Consider the following 15,978-nt stretch of genomic DNA (forward strand, 5'->3'; position numbering starts at 1 on the left):
CTCTGTTGCATATTTTTCTTTGTTGTTGTTTTTCTTTTTACAATCTTTTATTTTATTTTATTTTTTGGCGGTACGCGGGCCTCTCACTGTTGTGGCCTCTCCCGTTGCGGAGCACAGGCTCTGGACACGCAGGCTCAGCAACCATGGCTCACAGGCCCAGCCGCTCCGCGGCATGTGGGATCTTCCCAGACCGGGGCACGAACCCGTGTCCCCTGCATTGGCAGGCGGACTCTCAACCACTGTGCCACCAGGGATGCCCTACAATCTTTTAAACATGGAAAAACCATTCTTAGCTTAGGCCATATAAAAACAGGCTGTGGGCTGCGATTTGCCAACCTCTGATTCAGATTGAACGATCATCAGGATTTTGCCACATCTTCTTTCTGTGTTTCTTTCTTTTTCTTCGTAAGGTGTTAGAATCAAATTCATTCCCCCTTCTACATTTCAGTATGCATCTCTTAAAAAATCAGACATTTTCTTCCATAACCACCATGTGGTTATGATACCTGACAAAATGAGCAGTTCTTTGGTATCATTTAATACCCAGTTCATTGAATTGATTTTCAAGTGTACTGAAGATTAATACACATGGAAATACAAAATACTGAAAGATATTCTGTCTTTGTGATTTTGGTGGGGTTTATTAAAATAACAAGTTTGGGAAAATTTCATTTGAAAACTGCATATAAATTCATTTACTTGTACCTTATCACTTGTAAAAATGGAAATTTTTATGAGTTTAGAAAAAAACTGTAATATCATAGCTTAAAATTCTCAAATGCTCTTATCTAATGTTCCCCCAGTTTGTAAAATATAAGTACCCTCTCACTAAGTTGCAAGTCTTTCTTCTAATTCTGATCAGAAAATGATAGATTATTATCAGTACTCTTGGATAAAGTACTTAAAATGCGTTGAATCGCTCTACCTCTTGCCTGCTTTTGTGATATTTTCTAAAAAGAGTAATTGAAGTTTTAGAGATGAGCAGAGAACTCTTGTTAATTTGCATTTTCAAGGGCAGTTAAATGTCCTCGACTCTCCCAGTCACCTTCATCCAACCCTTACCAGGGGATTTTCATACCCTTCCAACTACTCTTCTGTTCGTTAGTCTAGGGTCTCTCAAAGTTTAATGTGCATACAAATTACTGAGGATCTTACAGTATAGATTCCATTTCAGTGGGCCTTTGGTCGGGCCTGAGTGTCTGCCTTTCTAAGACACTCCCATGGGATGCTGCTGCTGCTGGTCTGTGGGCCATACTTGGAGTAGGATATCTAGTTTGTTCTCTTTTCACTTCCCTTCTAATCTGTCTTCTGCCTGGTTGCCGGACAGGTGTTTTTAAGACATTAATGTAATATTACTTTTTGCTTATTGTTGAATGGATAAATTGGTTCACATTTTTTTGCCTACCTTGCTATCTTTTCCTATCATACCAGACTACTTATAATGATTCTGTCATGCTCAAATACACCTCATCCCTTTGTGTATGTTGTTCATGATACCATACATATAGATAGTCAGTACTTAGTAAATATGTATTAAGTAATTTAATAGTGAGATCAGCCAGACCATGAACTCCTGAGCCTGTCTCCCTTGACATCTTTATCTAAAATCTGTCTTTACCTCTCCTGTCATGTATCTGTATTATGACAATGTTACTTTCTCTTTGAGTGGTTCATTCTATCCCTTATATTTATTTATCCTATCCTAAATGTTTATTGCACACCTGCTGTTAACCACTTTATAAACTTTGTTGTGGGGAATTGTAATCATAAATGAGACAAGTTCCGGTTTCTCGGTATGGAAGTCTTAATGTATTGACTCTGAGCAGATGAATCTTTGTCTAGGTATAGTTCTTTCTTCTTTTTTTTAAATTAATTTATTTGGTTTTAGTTTTGGCCGTGTTGGGTCTTCGTTGCTGCGCTCGGGCTTTCTCTAGTTGTGGTGAGCAGAGGCTACTCTTCGTTGCAGTGCATGGGCTTCTCATTGCAGTGGCTTCTCTTGTTGAGGAGCACGGGCTCTAGGCACACTGTCTTCAGTAGTTGTGACACGTGGGCTCAGTAGTTGTGGCCTGTGGGCTCTTGAGCACAGGCTCAGTAGTTGTGGCGCACAGGCTCAGTAGTTGTGGCGCACAGGCTTAGTTCCTCCGCGGCATGTGGTATCTTCCTGGGCCAGGGCTTGAACCCATGTCCCTTGCACTGGTAGGTGGATTCTTAACCACTGTGCCACCAGGGAAGCCCTAGGTATAGTTCTAATCGGTCTGATCATGTCACTTCTGTTCACAACCTTACTTCTAATACCTGATGATATTGCTAATACAATTTCCTTATCTTAGCATTTTCCATAATTTGGGTCTAAGTGTAATTCCAGTGTTATTTCTTCTTCCCTGTCAAATTAAGTCATTTTAAAAAACTTTACTTCTGCCAGGAAGCCAATTCCTTCCCATTTCTGCCTATTGAAATCTTGATCCATGTGGTTATATAATGTAAATTAATATGGCCCTTTTGTCAGGCAGTTTGGCAGTATGTATCAAGACCTTTAAAATATTTGACCTTTTAACTCACTAACTCTACCACTGGGAATCTAACTAAAAGAAGTAATTGCAGAATGTGTCAAAGATTTACGTAAATTTCAAAAAAAGAAATAAAAATAAAAAAGGTATCCATTGCAGTTATACCTTCACTGATTTTTTCTTCCCTTCTGAGACAGTGACCCCTAAAAGAGCAAATTATCTTCCTTTTCACAGTCTAAAATAATTGTAAGATCTACTCTAAAGGAGAGTCCATAAGCTTCCATTTTTCTTCTGATGAGAAAATTACATTTAATCAGATGACCTGAAAACCTTATTTTACTTCCTGTTTATGTAACTCTATATTCTTTTTGACAGCATGATTCTGGAACAGAGTGCACTCCAGGAGAATCTAAGAATTTAGGACAAAAAGAAAACGGCAATTACATCATGTATGCAAGAGCAACATCTGGGGACAAACTTAACAACAATAAATTCTCACTCTGTAGTATTAGAAATATAAGTCAAGTTCTTGAGAAGAAGAGAAACAACTGTTTTGTTGGTATGTATATTTTCCCAGCATTTTATTATGAATATTTTGAAACATTCAGAAAACTTGAAAGAATTATATAGTAAACACCTAGTATGTGCCCACCACCTATATTTTACAGTTGTTAGCACTTTAATACATTTGCTTTATCACACTTGTCAATCTCTTCATCTCTCAATCCATATTTTTTTGTTGAAATTTAAAGTGCATTGTGGATATCAGTATACTTCAGTCATAAACAGTTTAGCCTACATAAGCAGAGTTCAATTTAAGTAAAGTTCAATATTGTTTGTGGTGTTTCTGTTTTTCACATGAGTGCAATACGTGGGCTGCTCAGTGCCGTGGCCTCTCCTGTTGCGGAGCACAGGCCCCAGACGCGCAGGCCCAACGGCCATGGCCCACGGGCCCAGCCGCTCCGCGGCATCCGGGATCCTCCCGGACCGGGGTACGAACCCGCGTCCCCTGCATCGGCAGGTGGACTCTCAACCACTGTGCCACCAGGGAAGCCCGCCATATACAAATCTTAAGTCCACCATTTGATGAGCTTTGACAAATACATTTACCTGTGTAATCTAAGCACCTGTGAAGATGTACAACATTTCTGTCACCCCACAAAGTTCTTTCATTTCCTTTCCCCATCAATCTTTGCACTCCTCCTGCAACCATTATTCTGATTTATTTCTCCATAGATAAATTTTGCTTATTTTATTTCATATAATTGGAATCATACAGTTTGCACCCATTTGTGGAAGGCTGCTTTCACTCAGCATACTATTTTGAGATTCATTATTAGTATTGTACCATTTTTTTTCCCCACTGAATAGAAGTGCATTATATGAATATATCACAGTTTGCTTATCCACTCTCCTATTGAATGGAACACTTGGGCTTTTTAGGTTTGGGTTAATATGAATAAAGTTGCTATGAATTTTTTTCTTACTGTGGTAAAATATATATAACATAAAATTTATATTTAAACTAATTTTAAGTGTACAATTCAGTAGCATTAAGTACATTTACAGTGTTATGCAACCATCACTGCTTTTCCATTTTCAAACTTTTAAAATCACTCCAAATAGAAATTCAGTAACCATTAAGCAATAACTCCTATTTCTTTCTCTCCCCAGCCCCTAGTAACCTCTAATCTATTTTGTGTCTCTGTGACTTTGCCTATTCTAGGTACCTCATATAAATGGGATAATGCTTTTGTATCTGGTTTATTTCACTTAGCATAAAATTTCCGAGATTCATACAAGTTGCAGCATGTATCAGAATGCCATTCTTTTTTATGGTCGAATAATATTCCATTATATGGATATACCACATTTTGTTTATCCATTTATCTGTTATGCCTCTCGGGCATTTAATATGTTCTAAATATTCTACCTTGTATTATGTTTTTGGGGGTCCTTGTCCTATTTTACAAGATTTTAAGTTACTTGAAGGCAAACACTGAGGCCTGCTCATATTGCACATAAACAACGCTCTTATAGATGAGTTAAACATATGGCAGCAAAGGAGAAAGAATTGAGGAAGGTTTCCAGATAAGCACAGCCTTTCATTTTTTTAGCTGCATTTTTAAAAATAAATTTATTTATTTTATTTATTGATTTTTGGCTGCATTGGGTCTTTGTTGCTGCACACAGGCTTTTCTAGTTGCGATGAGCAGGGGACTACTCTTTGTTGTGGTGTGTGGTCTTCTCATTGCGGTGGCTTCTCTTGTTGCGGAGCATGGGCTCTAGGCATGCAGGCTTCAGCAGTTGTGGCACATGGGCTCAGTAGTTGCGGCTCGCGGGCTCTAGAGCGCAGGCTCAGTAGTTTTGGCTCACGGGCTTAGTTGCTCCGTGACATGTGGAATCTTCCTGGATCAGCACTCAAACCCATGTCCCCTGCATTGGCAGGCAGATTCTTAACCACTGCGCCACCAGGGAAGCCCTGCATTTTTTTTTTTTGAGGTATAATTGACATAACACTATGGCCTTTTGTTTTTAATTGAAATTTATACAGAGATAATTCACATGCAGTTGTAAGAAATAATGGAGATTCCATATACCCTTCATCCAGTTCCCCCCAGTGGTAACATCTTGCAAAACTGTATAGTATCAATACACTATTACATATAGCAAGGATATTGACATTGATACAGCCCACAGATCTTACTCAGATTTCCCCAGTTTTTCCTGTCGTCATTTCTCTGTGTGTGTGTTTAGTTCTATACAGTTTTATCATGGGTAGGTTTATGTGCCCATCACCACAGCCATGATAAAGAATAGTTCCATCACCACAAGTAATTCTTTTTTTTTTAATTCTTTTTTTGGCTGTGTGGGGTCTTTGTTTCTGTGCGCGGGCTTTTCTCTAGTTGTGGTGAGTGGGAACTACTCTTTGTTGTGATGCGTGGGCTTCTCATTTCAGTGGCTTCTCTTGTTGTGGAACATGAGCTCTAGGCGCCTGGGCTCAGTAGTTGTGGCATGCAGGTTCTAGGATGCACGGGCTTCAGTAGTTGTGGTGCACAGGCTCAGTAGTTGTGGTTTGTGGGCTCTAGAGCACAGGCTCAGTAGTTGTGGCACACGGGCTTAGTTGCTTTATGGCATGTGGGATCTTCCCAGACCAGGGATCGAACCCGTGTCTCCTGCATTGACAGGCGGATTCTTAACCATTGCGCCACCAGGGAAGTCCCACCACAAGTAACTCTTGGCGTTGTCCTTTTATAACCACACTCACCTCCCTCCTGGTGTCCCTTCACCTGCCCCACTATTCTCCATTTCTAAAATTTTGTCACTTCAAAAATGTTATATAAATGGAATCATACAGTGTGTAACCTTTGGGATTTTTCACTCAGCATGATTCCTTGGAAATTAATCCAAATTGTTTGCCTGCATCACTAGTTTGTTCCTTTTTATTGCAGGTGGTATGTGTGTACTACAGTTTAACGATTTTTCTATTAAAGGATATTTGGGTTGTCTTCAGTTTTTGGCAGTTATGAGTAAAGCAGCTATCAACAGGCTTTTCATGTGAATATAAGTTTTCATTTCTCTGTGATAAATGCCTCCAAATCCAACTGATGGATCAATGTAGCCGTTGTTTGTTTTTATTTATATGAAACTGCCAAACTGTTCTCTAGAAGGCTGTACTATTTTATATTCCCACCATCAGTGTATGAGTGATCTCATTTCTCTCTATCCTTGTCAGCTTTGGGTATTTTTATTTTATCCATTGTGATAGGTATATAGTGGTATTTCATTGTAGCTTACTTTGTATTTTTCTGATGATTAATGACATTGAATATCTTTTCATGTGCTTTTTTGCCATATGTATATCTTCTTTGGTGAAATGTCCATGTTTCTTGGCCGTTGAGTTTTTTTGTTTTTGTTTTTTCTGTTGAGTTTTGAGGGTTCTTTATATAGTCTAGATGCTAGTCACTTGTCAGATATTGGTCTGCATATATTTTCTTCCTGTCTGTAGCTTGTCTTTTCACCCTCTTCACAGTCTTTCCCAGAGCAAAAGTTAAATTTTGATGATGTTCAAATGATCAATTTTTACTTTTATTGATTGACTTTTTCTTATAAAGCCTTCTTTTTCTTTTAAAAGGGCAGATTAAAATTACATTGATGTTATCATTTTTGTTACTGTTGTTCAGTGGTAGTTTTTCTAAATCTTCTTAGTGTAGAAGTGACACATAGATTTTTCATCTGTAAACTGGGTTTTTACAATAAACTTACTGATTGAAAATGACTTTAAAAATGAGCATATTTGGGGCTTCCCTGGTGGTGCAGTGGTTGAGAGTCCGCCTGCCGCTGCAGGGGACACGGGTTTGTGCCCCAGTCCGGGAAGATCCCACATGCCGCGGAGCGGCTGGGCCCGTGAGCCATGGCCGCTGAGCCTGCGCATCTGGAGCCTGTGCTCCGCAACGGGAGAGGCCACAGCAGTGAGAGGCCCGCGTACCGCAAAAAAAAAAAAGAGCATACTTGTCTTTCTCTGTCTGACGTCACTTAATATGATAATCTCTAGGTCTATCCATGTTGCTGCAAATGGCATTATTTCATTCTTTTTTTACGGCTGAGTAATATTCCATTGTGTGTGTTAGTGTGTGTGTGTGTGTGTGTGTATACACACCACATCTTCTTTATCCATTCATCTGCTAATGGACATTTAGGTTGTTTATATGTCTTGGCTCTTGTAAATAGTGCTGCAGTGAACATTGGGGTTGCATGTATCGTTGTGAATGAGAGTTTTCTCCAGATATATGCCCAGGAATGGGATTGCAAGATCATATGGTTTTAGTTTTTAAGGAATCTCCATAGTGTTCTCCATAGTGGCTGCACCACTTTACATTCCCACCAAGAGTGTAGGAGGATTCTTTTTTCTCTGTACCCTCTCAAGCACTTATTTGTAGACTTTTTAATGGTGACCATTCTGACTGCTGTGAGGTGATACCTCATTGTAGTTTTGATTTGTATTTCTCTAATAATTAGCAATATTAAGCATCTTTTCATGTGCCTGTTGGCTATCTGTATGTCTTCTTTGGAGAAATGTCTATTTAGGTCTTCTGCCCGTTTTTTGATTGGGTTGTTTGTGGGGTTTTTTGACATTAAGCTGTATGAGCTGTTTATATTTTGGAAATTAAATACCTTGTCAGTAGCATTGTTTGCAAATATTTTCTCCCACTCTGCAGGTTATCTTTTCGTTTTGTTTATGTTTTCCTTTGCTGTGCAAAAGCTATTAAGTTTAATTAGGTCCCATTGGTTTATTTTTGTTTTTATTTCCATTACTCTAGGAGACAGATCCAAAAAAATACTGCTGCAATTTATGTCAAAGAGTGTTCTGCCTATGTTTTCCTCTAGGAGTTTTGTAGTATCTATTCTTATATTTAGGTTTTAATCCATTTTGAGTTTATTTTTGTATGTGGAGTTAGAGAATGTTCTAATTTTATTCCTTTACATGTATCTGTCCAGTTTTCCCAGTACTACTTTTTGAAGAGACAGTCTTTTCTCCATTGTATATTCTTGTTTCCTTTGTCGTAGATTAACTGACCATAAGTGCATGGGTTTATTTCTGGGTTTTCTATCCTGTCCCATTGACCTATATGTCTATTTTTGTGCCAGTACCATACTGTTTTGATTACTGTAGCTTTGTAGTATAGACAAACACCAGAGAAAGACAAATATCATAAGATATCACTTGTATGTGGAATCTAAAAAAAGGATACAAATAAACTTATTTACAAAACAGAAATGGACTTAGAAACACATAAAACAAACTTATGGTTACCAAAGGGGTTAGCAGGGACGAGGGCATGGGGGGTAGATAAATTAGGAGTTTGAGATTAACATATACACACTGCTATGTATATAATAGGTAAACAACAAGGACCTACTGTATAGCACAGGGAACTATACTCAATATCTTGTAATAACCTATAATAGAAAAGATTCTGGAAAAGAAATATTTACATAGATGTATGTATGTATAACTGAATCACTTTGTTGTACACTTGAAACTGACACCACATTGTAAAATATCTATACTTCAATTTAAAAAAAAGAAAGAAAGAAATAACATTTACATAAGATAGAAAAAATGAGCATATTGCTTTTTAGTATTATGGGAAGGAAATTTGTTTCTTAAATTACCATGAAATATGTACGTATTATAATTTTGGTATTTAAACAGCCCCTTTTCCTTGTATTTAAGCGTTAGCAAATAGCTGATTTGAAGTAATATTTTTGTATGAAACGAAAACTAATGTGTAGTAAATATTGCATGAATGGTTTTCTGACTTCTATCGTTTTTCCTTTTCTCCTAAATTACATCACATGAATTATAAAATTATTATTGCTAGACTAGAAAAATCATTATTATTTACTTAGTATATATTTGCATGTGCATGCTTCTAGTTTTTGAGAACAAAAGAGATGCTATAAAATGAAAGAGAGAGGGAATTCCCTGTCAGTCCAGTGGTTAGGTCTCGGCACTTTCATTGCCATGGTCCCGGGTTCAATCCCTGGTTGGGGAACTGAGATCCCATAAGCCTCATGGCATGGCCAAGAAAAAGAAGAAGGAAAGAGTGGGATGGAGCTTCAGTTACCTCTAAAATTTCCTTTAATGTTTGATGTGGTCAAGGATAAGAATGAAGTTTCTGAGTATAAAGCTAGGCTTTCTAGAATATTTTTGATTCAGATGTGCATTGTTTTAGGTTCCTGTGCTTGAGATATGTTCCCTTCCACTCACTCCGTTCTCAGTTTGAAGGCTGTGCTACAACTGTTTTCCACATTGATTTGGTATAACAGGAAGAAAAGAGCACCAGATTTTAGATCTAGAAGACCTGGGTTTAGACTGTGCTTTGTCCATAGTGGGGCATATGGTTTCCAGCAAGTCACAAAGTCTGTGAACGTTAGTTTTCTTTTCTCTAAAATGAAGACATTTGATTCTTTTCATTTCCCTGCAGATAGTGAAATTCAGTGATTTTATGTTCTTACTAAGAGTAGCATTCTTGTTCCAATTTTAAACTTCGCTGGCAAAATCAAAGAATTTTTAAAAAGAGCCTAAAAATCTTTCTGAAATTATTCACTATGCTTAGACCAGACAGCCTAACCTTAATGAACTAAGATTTGACCCAATATTGTTAGACTCTGGAAATACAAAATGTGTAAATAATACATGGTTCTTCCCTTAAGGAGCTTGGTCTAGCTGACAAGCAAAACTAATGTACATTACAAAAAGAATTTACTAATTGACCAGGATACAGTCAGCCAAATAGAATGTGGGAAATTCCATAAAATAAAATGACCCAATTTCTTTAACAATAGTGTAAAAATAAAAAGAGGGGACGGAATCTGTTACATATTAAAAGAACTTAAGATACATGTCAACCAAAAGCAACCATGGGGAGAGGGGTTGGGGGAAGCTTGTGTGAAACTTGGTTCAAATAAACTAATGTAAAGAGGTAATTGAAGAAAATTGAACATGGATTGGCTATTAGATGCTATTAAGCATACTGTTAAGTTTTTTAGATGTGTAATGGTATTATGGTTAGATTTTAAAAAGAAAGAACTCCTTATCTGTTAGATTCATCTTGGGATATTTGTTAAGAGCAGCTGAATATGTTAGATGGAGTTGTTTACAGCATATTGTTGAAGTTGCTAAAGCTAAGTGATTGGTACATGGGAGTTCACTATACTTATTCTTTTACTACTTCTTTGTATGTTTGAAATTTTCTAACAGAAAAGGTTTAATTTTTTTCTGCTTGATGAAACACTGACTTACTTTGTACTTATGTGCTAAAAATATAAATAGTACAGTCATTGTTCAGTAAAGCTCAGTGTGGCATGGCCTAAATAGAATGCTACCACTTCTGTGAGGGACCTTAGAAGGGCGCATCAGGTCAAATTCCCTCACTGTACAGCTTAAGAAACTGAGGCCCCAAAACCTGGAAGTGACTTGCCTAAGGCCACATTGCTAGTTAATGACCAAGCCACTGTTATAATTAGATCTCCTAATTTCCAGATTCCTAGTTTGTTGTACTTTTCTTATTCTTCGAAATTTTCCTTTCTCCTTTTGTTCTGTGGCTTTAAAAAGTTTGTAAATTTTAAATAAAATTAATGTTGCATATAGTGCTTACTTTGTCTTATTTATTTTCTTCAGAATCTGGCCAACCTATTTGTGGAAATGGAATGGTAGAGCAAGGTGAAGAATGTGATTGCGGCTATAGTGACCAGTGTAAAGACGAGTGCTGCTATGATGCAAACCAACCGGAAGGGAAAAAATGCAAGCTGAAACCTGGAAAGCAATGCAGGTACCTTGCTAATTCCAGTAGTGTTAATGTTCCTGGGAAGTCACCTTGAAGGCAGTTATGTCAGATTTCAAACTGAGATTAGGAGATGTATGTGGTTTTGTTATTTGTTGTTGGTTTATTTTTCTGGAGTAGTAGTATTTAGGGCACTGTTGCTGGCAGATTGAACTACTTGTAATTGCAGTTTGTGTGGTGGGTGTTAAAAAAGGACATGCAAAGGACACTCAATAAAATACATATTATTTAATGCCTAACTTTAAAAATGTGACTTTCGTCAGTAGTTTTAGAATCTTAACTTTAAATATTTAGATAGTATGGATTCCATACACTCTTGTAACTTAGTTGTCATATAATTTTATTTCACTTGCCAAATTATTTTGGTAGTGATAGATATAAGCAGTAGAATATTGTTTGTGCAGTACTTTTAAAATGGATGTTCTGTGTATCCTAGTTTGATTTTAGTGTATAAATGTGAGAAAAGTTGATAAATTGACTAATGTGTATCTATGAAAAACAATGATGACTTGCCTAATATTTAATCCATTTTCCATTATAACCTTTTACTATAGGCAAATAGAATAGAATAAGAAAGCTCAATATAGTATGCCTTCATTATAAAAACAAGATTCTTAATCACTTTTCTGCACTTATTAGAATGTTGAAATTTAATAGCCTCTTATTCCAATAAGACTTAACAGTAACATACTTAGAATTTATGATTTAAAAATTAGGACTGTATCTATATGTATAGGAAATATCCTAGTGATTTTCTTTACTCACCTCAATGTTTCTTCTAGTCCAAGTCAAGGTCCCTGTTGCACAGCACAGTGTGCATTCAAGTCAAAAACTGAGAAGTGTCGGGATGATTCAGACTGTGCAAAAGAAGGAATATGTAATGGCATCACAGCTCTCTGCCCAGCATCTGATCCTAAACCAAACTTTACAGACTGTAATAGGCATACACAAGTGTGCATTAATGGGGTGAGCATTTGATTTGTATGTTGTTTATTTAGTTTTATGAAACCTTTTTCAGGATAATTGTTTGTTGCCACTTAAAGCCGCATAAAGTAATTAATCTCGGTCCCTATCTATTTCCTCACAAAGCTGTGAACGCATTATGTGGCATAAGTGCCTGGTGGCATTTGATTAGTTATTGACTTGTCTTTCATCTTTCTACTGCATGCGTTTGATACTCTCTAGAGAAAAATAGTTATGTAACTAGGCGTGTAACTTTGTATTTCTTTTAAGTTTTATAAATTAACATTTTAATACTCTAAATAAAAGAACTCTCAGTTATTTCCTCTGAATGTGAAGCCTTTAAAGCTTTCTTGGCTAAATAATCACTTTCCTCTACATGAGGAAAATTTCATTTTTCTCTTCTTATAAAGGAGCCATAATAACCAACATAAAGTCGATGCTCATCTAATCTCCTTCTCTGTTTTTGTTTGGTCTAGATTTTTAAGTTACCATTTCTTTAAAGATTTACTATCTTATTTGCACTTACTTTTTTTTTTTTTTATGGTACACGGGCCTCTCACTGTTGTGGCTTCTCCCGTTGTGGAGCACAGGCTCCGAACGCGCAGGCTCAGCAGCCATGGCTCACGGGCCCAGCCACTCCGCGGCATGTGGGATCTTCCCAGACCGGGGCACGAACCCTTGTCCCCTGCATCGGCAGGCAGACTCTCAACCACTGCGCCACCAGGGAAGCCCCTGCACTTACTCTTTTTAAGATGTGTTTATACCATCCATTTCTGATACTAATCTATGCTTCTCCCCCGCCCCCCGACTTGTATTTCTACTTAATTATTTTAGCATTGGAGGTGTCTCTGTCTGCTATTGTCAACAAGAGGTTTGACTGTATAGGGATTAAATAATTGGTCTTTTATTTTTCTTTCAGCAATGTGCAGGTTCTATCTGTGAGAAATATGGCTTGGAGGAGTGCACCTGTGCCAGTTCTGATGGCAAAGATGATAAGGAATTATGCCATGTCTGCTGTATGAAGAAGAGTAAGGCTTTTAAAATGCAAGAGTATAAAATCTGTTTCAAAAACCTTATTTTCTCCTAAATTTTAAGTGTTAAACTTTGATATACAGTTGGAACAGATAATTTCCAGCTGAACTGATCCTCTTGAGAAATTTTAAAATGTAGTATAGAATTGTGTTTCTAGTATTATGGTCCCTACAGTGTTTTTAAAATGATAAACTAGACAAAACCTGCCAGCGTTTTTACAATAATTAATATAAATACTGTTAGAAGGATTTAAAGCCATTGTAGGCACTAAGTCAGGAGTTGCTGGTTGTTTGTTTATGCTGTAATGTTTAAGGTGAATTACCAGTGGTGTTATCTAGTCTAACTAATGAAAGTCTATATAACATGTCATGGTGATGATTTTAGGCAGTTTCTTCCTTTCCTCCCTCTCTCCCGAGCTAGCCCGATAGGAAATCTGATGTTCAACTTATATTTGACACTTCTTTTGCAGTGGAGCCAGCAACCTGTGCCAGTACAGGGTCTGTGCAGTGGAACAAGTACTTCCTTGGTCGAACCATCACCCTGCAACCTGGATCCCCATGCAATGATTTTAGAGGCTACTGTGATGTTTTCATGCGGTGCAGATTAGTAGATGCTGATGGTCCTCTAGCTAGGCTTAAAAAAGCAATTTTCAGTCCAGAGCTCTATGAAAACATTGCTGAATGGATTGTGGTAAGTATAGTTTTTATTTATAAAGAAACCTTATCTTAAAATGATTTGATCATAATTTTACTTGGTTAGAGGTCACCCCTGTTATGAGAAAATCACTTCTTTTCTGTTTATACTGGAGTTATAGTTGACCCTTGAACAACATGGGTTGAACTGCATGGGTCTACTTATAAGCAGATATTTTTCAATAGTATATACTACAGTAGTACACAGTGTGGAGTTGGTTGAATCTGCCGGTGTGGAGGAACCATGGATATAGAGGACTTCGGAGGTGGTTGGCTAACTATGATTAACCCACCACGTTCAAGGGTCAACTGTATTTTATCTGAAGAGTGATTTTTAGGGCTTCCCTGGTGGCGCAGTGGTTGAGAGTCCACCTGCCAATGCAGGGGACACGGGTTTGTGCCCTGGTCCGGGAGGATCCCGCATGCCGTGGAGTGGCTGGGCCCGTGAGCCATGGCCGCTGAGTCTGTGCGTCTGGAGCCTGTGCTCTGCAGTGGGAGAGGCCACAGCGGTGAGAGGCCTGCGTACCGCAAAAAAAAAAGCACCTAAAGGTGCCTTCTGGCACTATGGTAAAGTGAAAAGGGTACAGGCTTGGAATTACACGAGGATCAGATCATCCTTCTGACGTTTGATAATTCTGTGACTTCGGGCAGCTTACATTTCTTGGCTCCCTTACTTCCCTGTTTTCAACTCAAATCCAGTTCTTATTTTCTTTTTTTCTGATTATCTCTAATAAAAAGTTGAGATCTAGTATACTTGTCTACTATGGGAAATAGTGTGTTCAAAGAAAAAAATCTGATAATTGGAATCTCAGAGTTATGTTCTGCTGAGTTTATGTTGTTGTGCCAGATGTTGTAGGTTTTCTAGATAGTAAATCATATCATCTAAAAATAATATTTTTCCACTTTTCTCCATTATATTTAATTTTGATTCATTTTATTTACAATTTCAAAAACTCATTCCTATTTTAAAATATTTAATAGAAATGATCTTTTTAGTTAAAGTGTTTTTAAAAGCTTTTTTCATATTTTAGATTTGAGGATTTTGTGAAATGCTTCTTACAATGAATTGTAGCAATGTGAAGTCTTGTGCTCTGGAGCTGATTAATCAGGCACTTTTAGGTTTATGCAGATTTGCCTTAAATGGGTATAGAACACTGTTATTTTAAATCAGTGTTGACATTCACATGCCACCCTTTCAAATAGCATGGTCCATAATGCCGGAAGAGTACCGTTAGGCTGTTGCCGCATTTGTGGGCACTAATCAGATCAAACAGTAAGATAAACAACAGCCACTTCCTTACAAGTTATTTGTCTCATTTGTGTTACTTGCAGAGTTCACTTGCATAGCAGAGTTCGTTTTGTTACACTGGTCTTTCATCGTGTATAAGGAAAGTGTCCTTCTAGTTAGTAATGTAGGTTAGTAGTTTGCTCTGGTAAGAAGCTGTGAAAGGGATGATGGGTTAGTTTCACTGACTTTCCTTTCCATTGGTACCTGGTGGCTCTTTTGTCTCCTTTCCACAGTATACTATGGCATCTCAGGGTAGAGTGGGAAGAACCTTAACAGTTTAATAGTTCAGGGCATGAGTTACTGACTGCTGTAGGCACCATGGAAATGATGTAATAAAGACTTTTACTTTCTTTTCTGGGGAAAAGTTGTTTTTGACAGTAATGTTTGAATGTAGGCTGAGTGCCTACTGTGTGTCTCGCCAGGAGATAATGATAAACAGCCTTTGGATTTATCAAGGGGTCACCTAGTTCTTGAAAAGTTGGAGAGCATTCACCAGTAAATCTGTTAAGACCCTGTGCCACTGTCTCCTTTTCATTAAATGGGTACATTGGTAATTCTTCTTCATTTTCTTCCATAGTTACTGATGTGTTCACATTTTTTGCACCTTTTGTGTTAGGTTTGACATAAGAAACCATCTTTGACCTTGATTTTTTCCAAATCTATCACTGTATTTACCCCACACTTTAAAATAATTGCCTGTTAGTTTGTGGCTTTTTTCTTTTTAATTTGTTCAGTTTTATCAGGAGTTCATCTTTTTATTATTATTTTGACAAGAGTCAGCTATGTTTTTCATTTTTTAATTAATTTCTTCTCTCTTATTTTGCTGTAATTTTATGAACCTAGGTAAGTATCTGGTGTTCTTTATGAAAGATTTAGAGCACTGTTTCCAAGTGCTTCACAGAACACTAGATCCATAGGTTTGGTTGTCAAATGAATCTGGAAAATATTGCATACTATAGTCCCCTCTTAGAGATTTGTGATAATATTGTGAGAAGCCCCACGATAAAAAATCTTTTTAACTTCATTTTCCAAACTTACCTGACCTTTATTCATATTGTACATGAGAATCACCTAAGGGCTTAGACCAATTAAGTCAGAATCTCTGGGGATGGAGTATAAAGTGTTTGGGTCATTTCAAAGCTCCC

General features: G+C 37.4%; 1 protein-coding gene across 1 annotated transcript in view; it reads left to right on the top strand.

Moving 5' to 3' along the window:
• The window catches only part of ADAM10 (ADAM metallopeptidase domain 10), a 107,932-nt gene that overhangs the window by 80,805 nt on the left and 11,149 nt on the right, over window positions 1-15,978 (top strand). Inside the window, exons 10-14 of the mRNA XM_024761258.1 lie at window positions 2,883-3,066; window positions 10,696-10,846; window positions 11,641-11,824; window positions 12,741-12,849; window positions 13,323-13,543. Coding sequence (XP_024617026.1) covers window positions 2,883-3,066; window positions 10,696-10,846; window positions 11,641-11,824; window positions 12,741-12,849; window positions 13,323-13,543 — 849 coding nt within the window. The remainder of the gene's footprint in view (window positions 1-2,882; window positions 3,067-10,695; window positions 10,847-11,640; window positions 11,825-12,740; window positions 12,850-13,322; window positions 13,544-15,978) is intronic.

Source organism: Neophocaena asiaeorientalis, unplaced genomic scaffold, assembly GCF_003031525.2.
Source record: "Neophocaena asiaeorientalis asiaeorientalis breed wild unplaced genomic scaffold, Neophocaena_asiaeorientalis_V1.1 scaffold2, whole genome shotgun sequence".
NCBI lineage: Eukaryota > Metazoa > Chordata > Mammalia > Artiodactyla > Phocoenidae > Neophocaena > Neophocaena asiaeorientalis.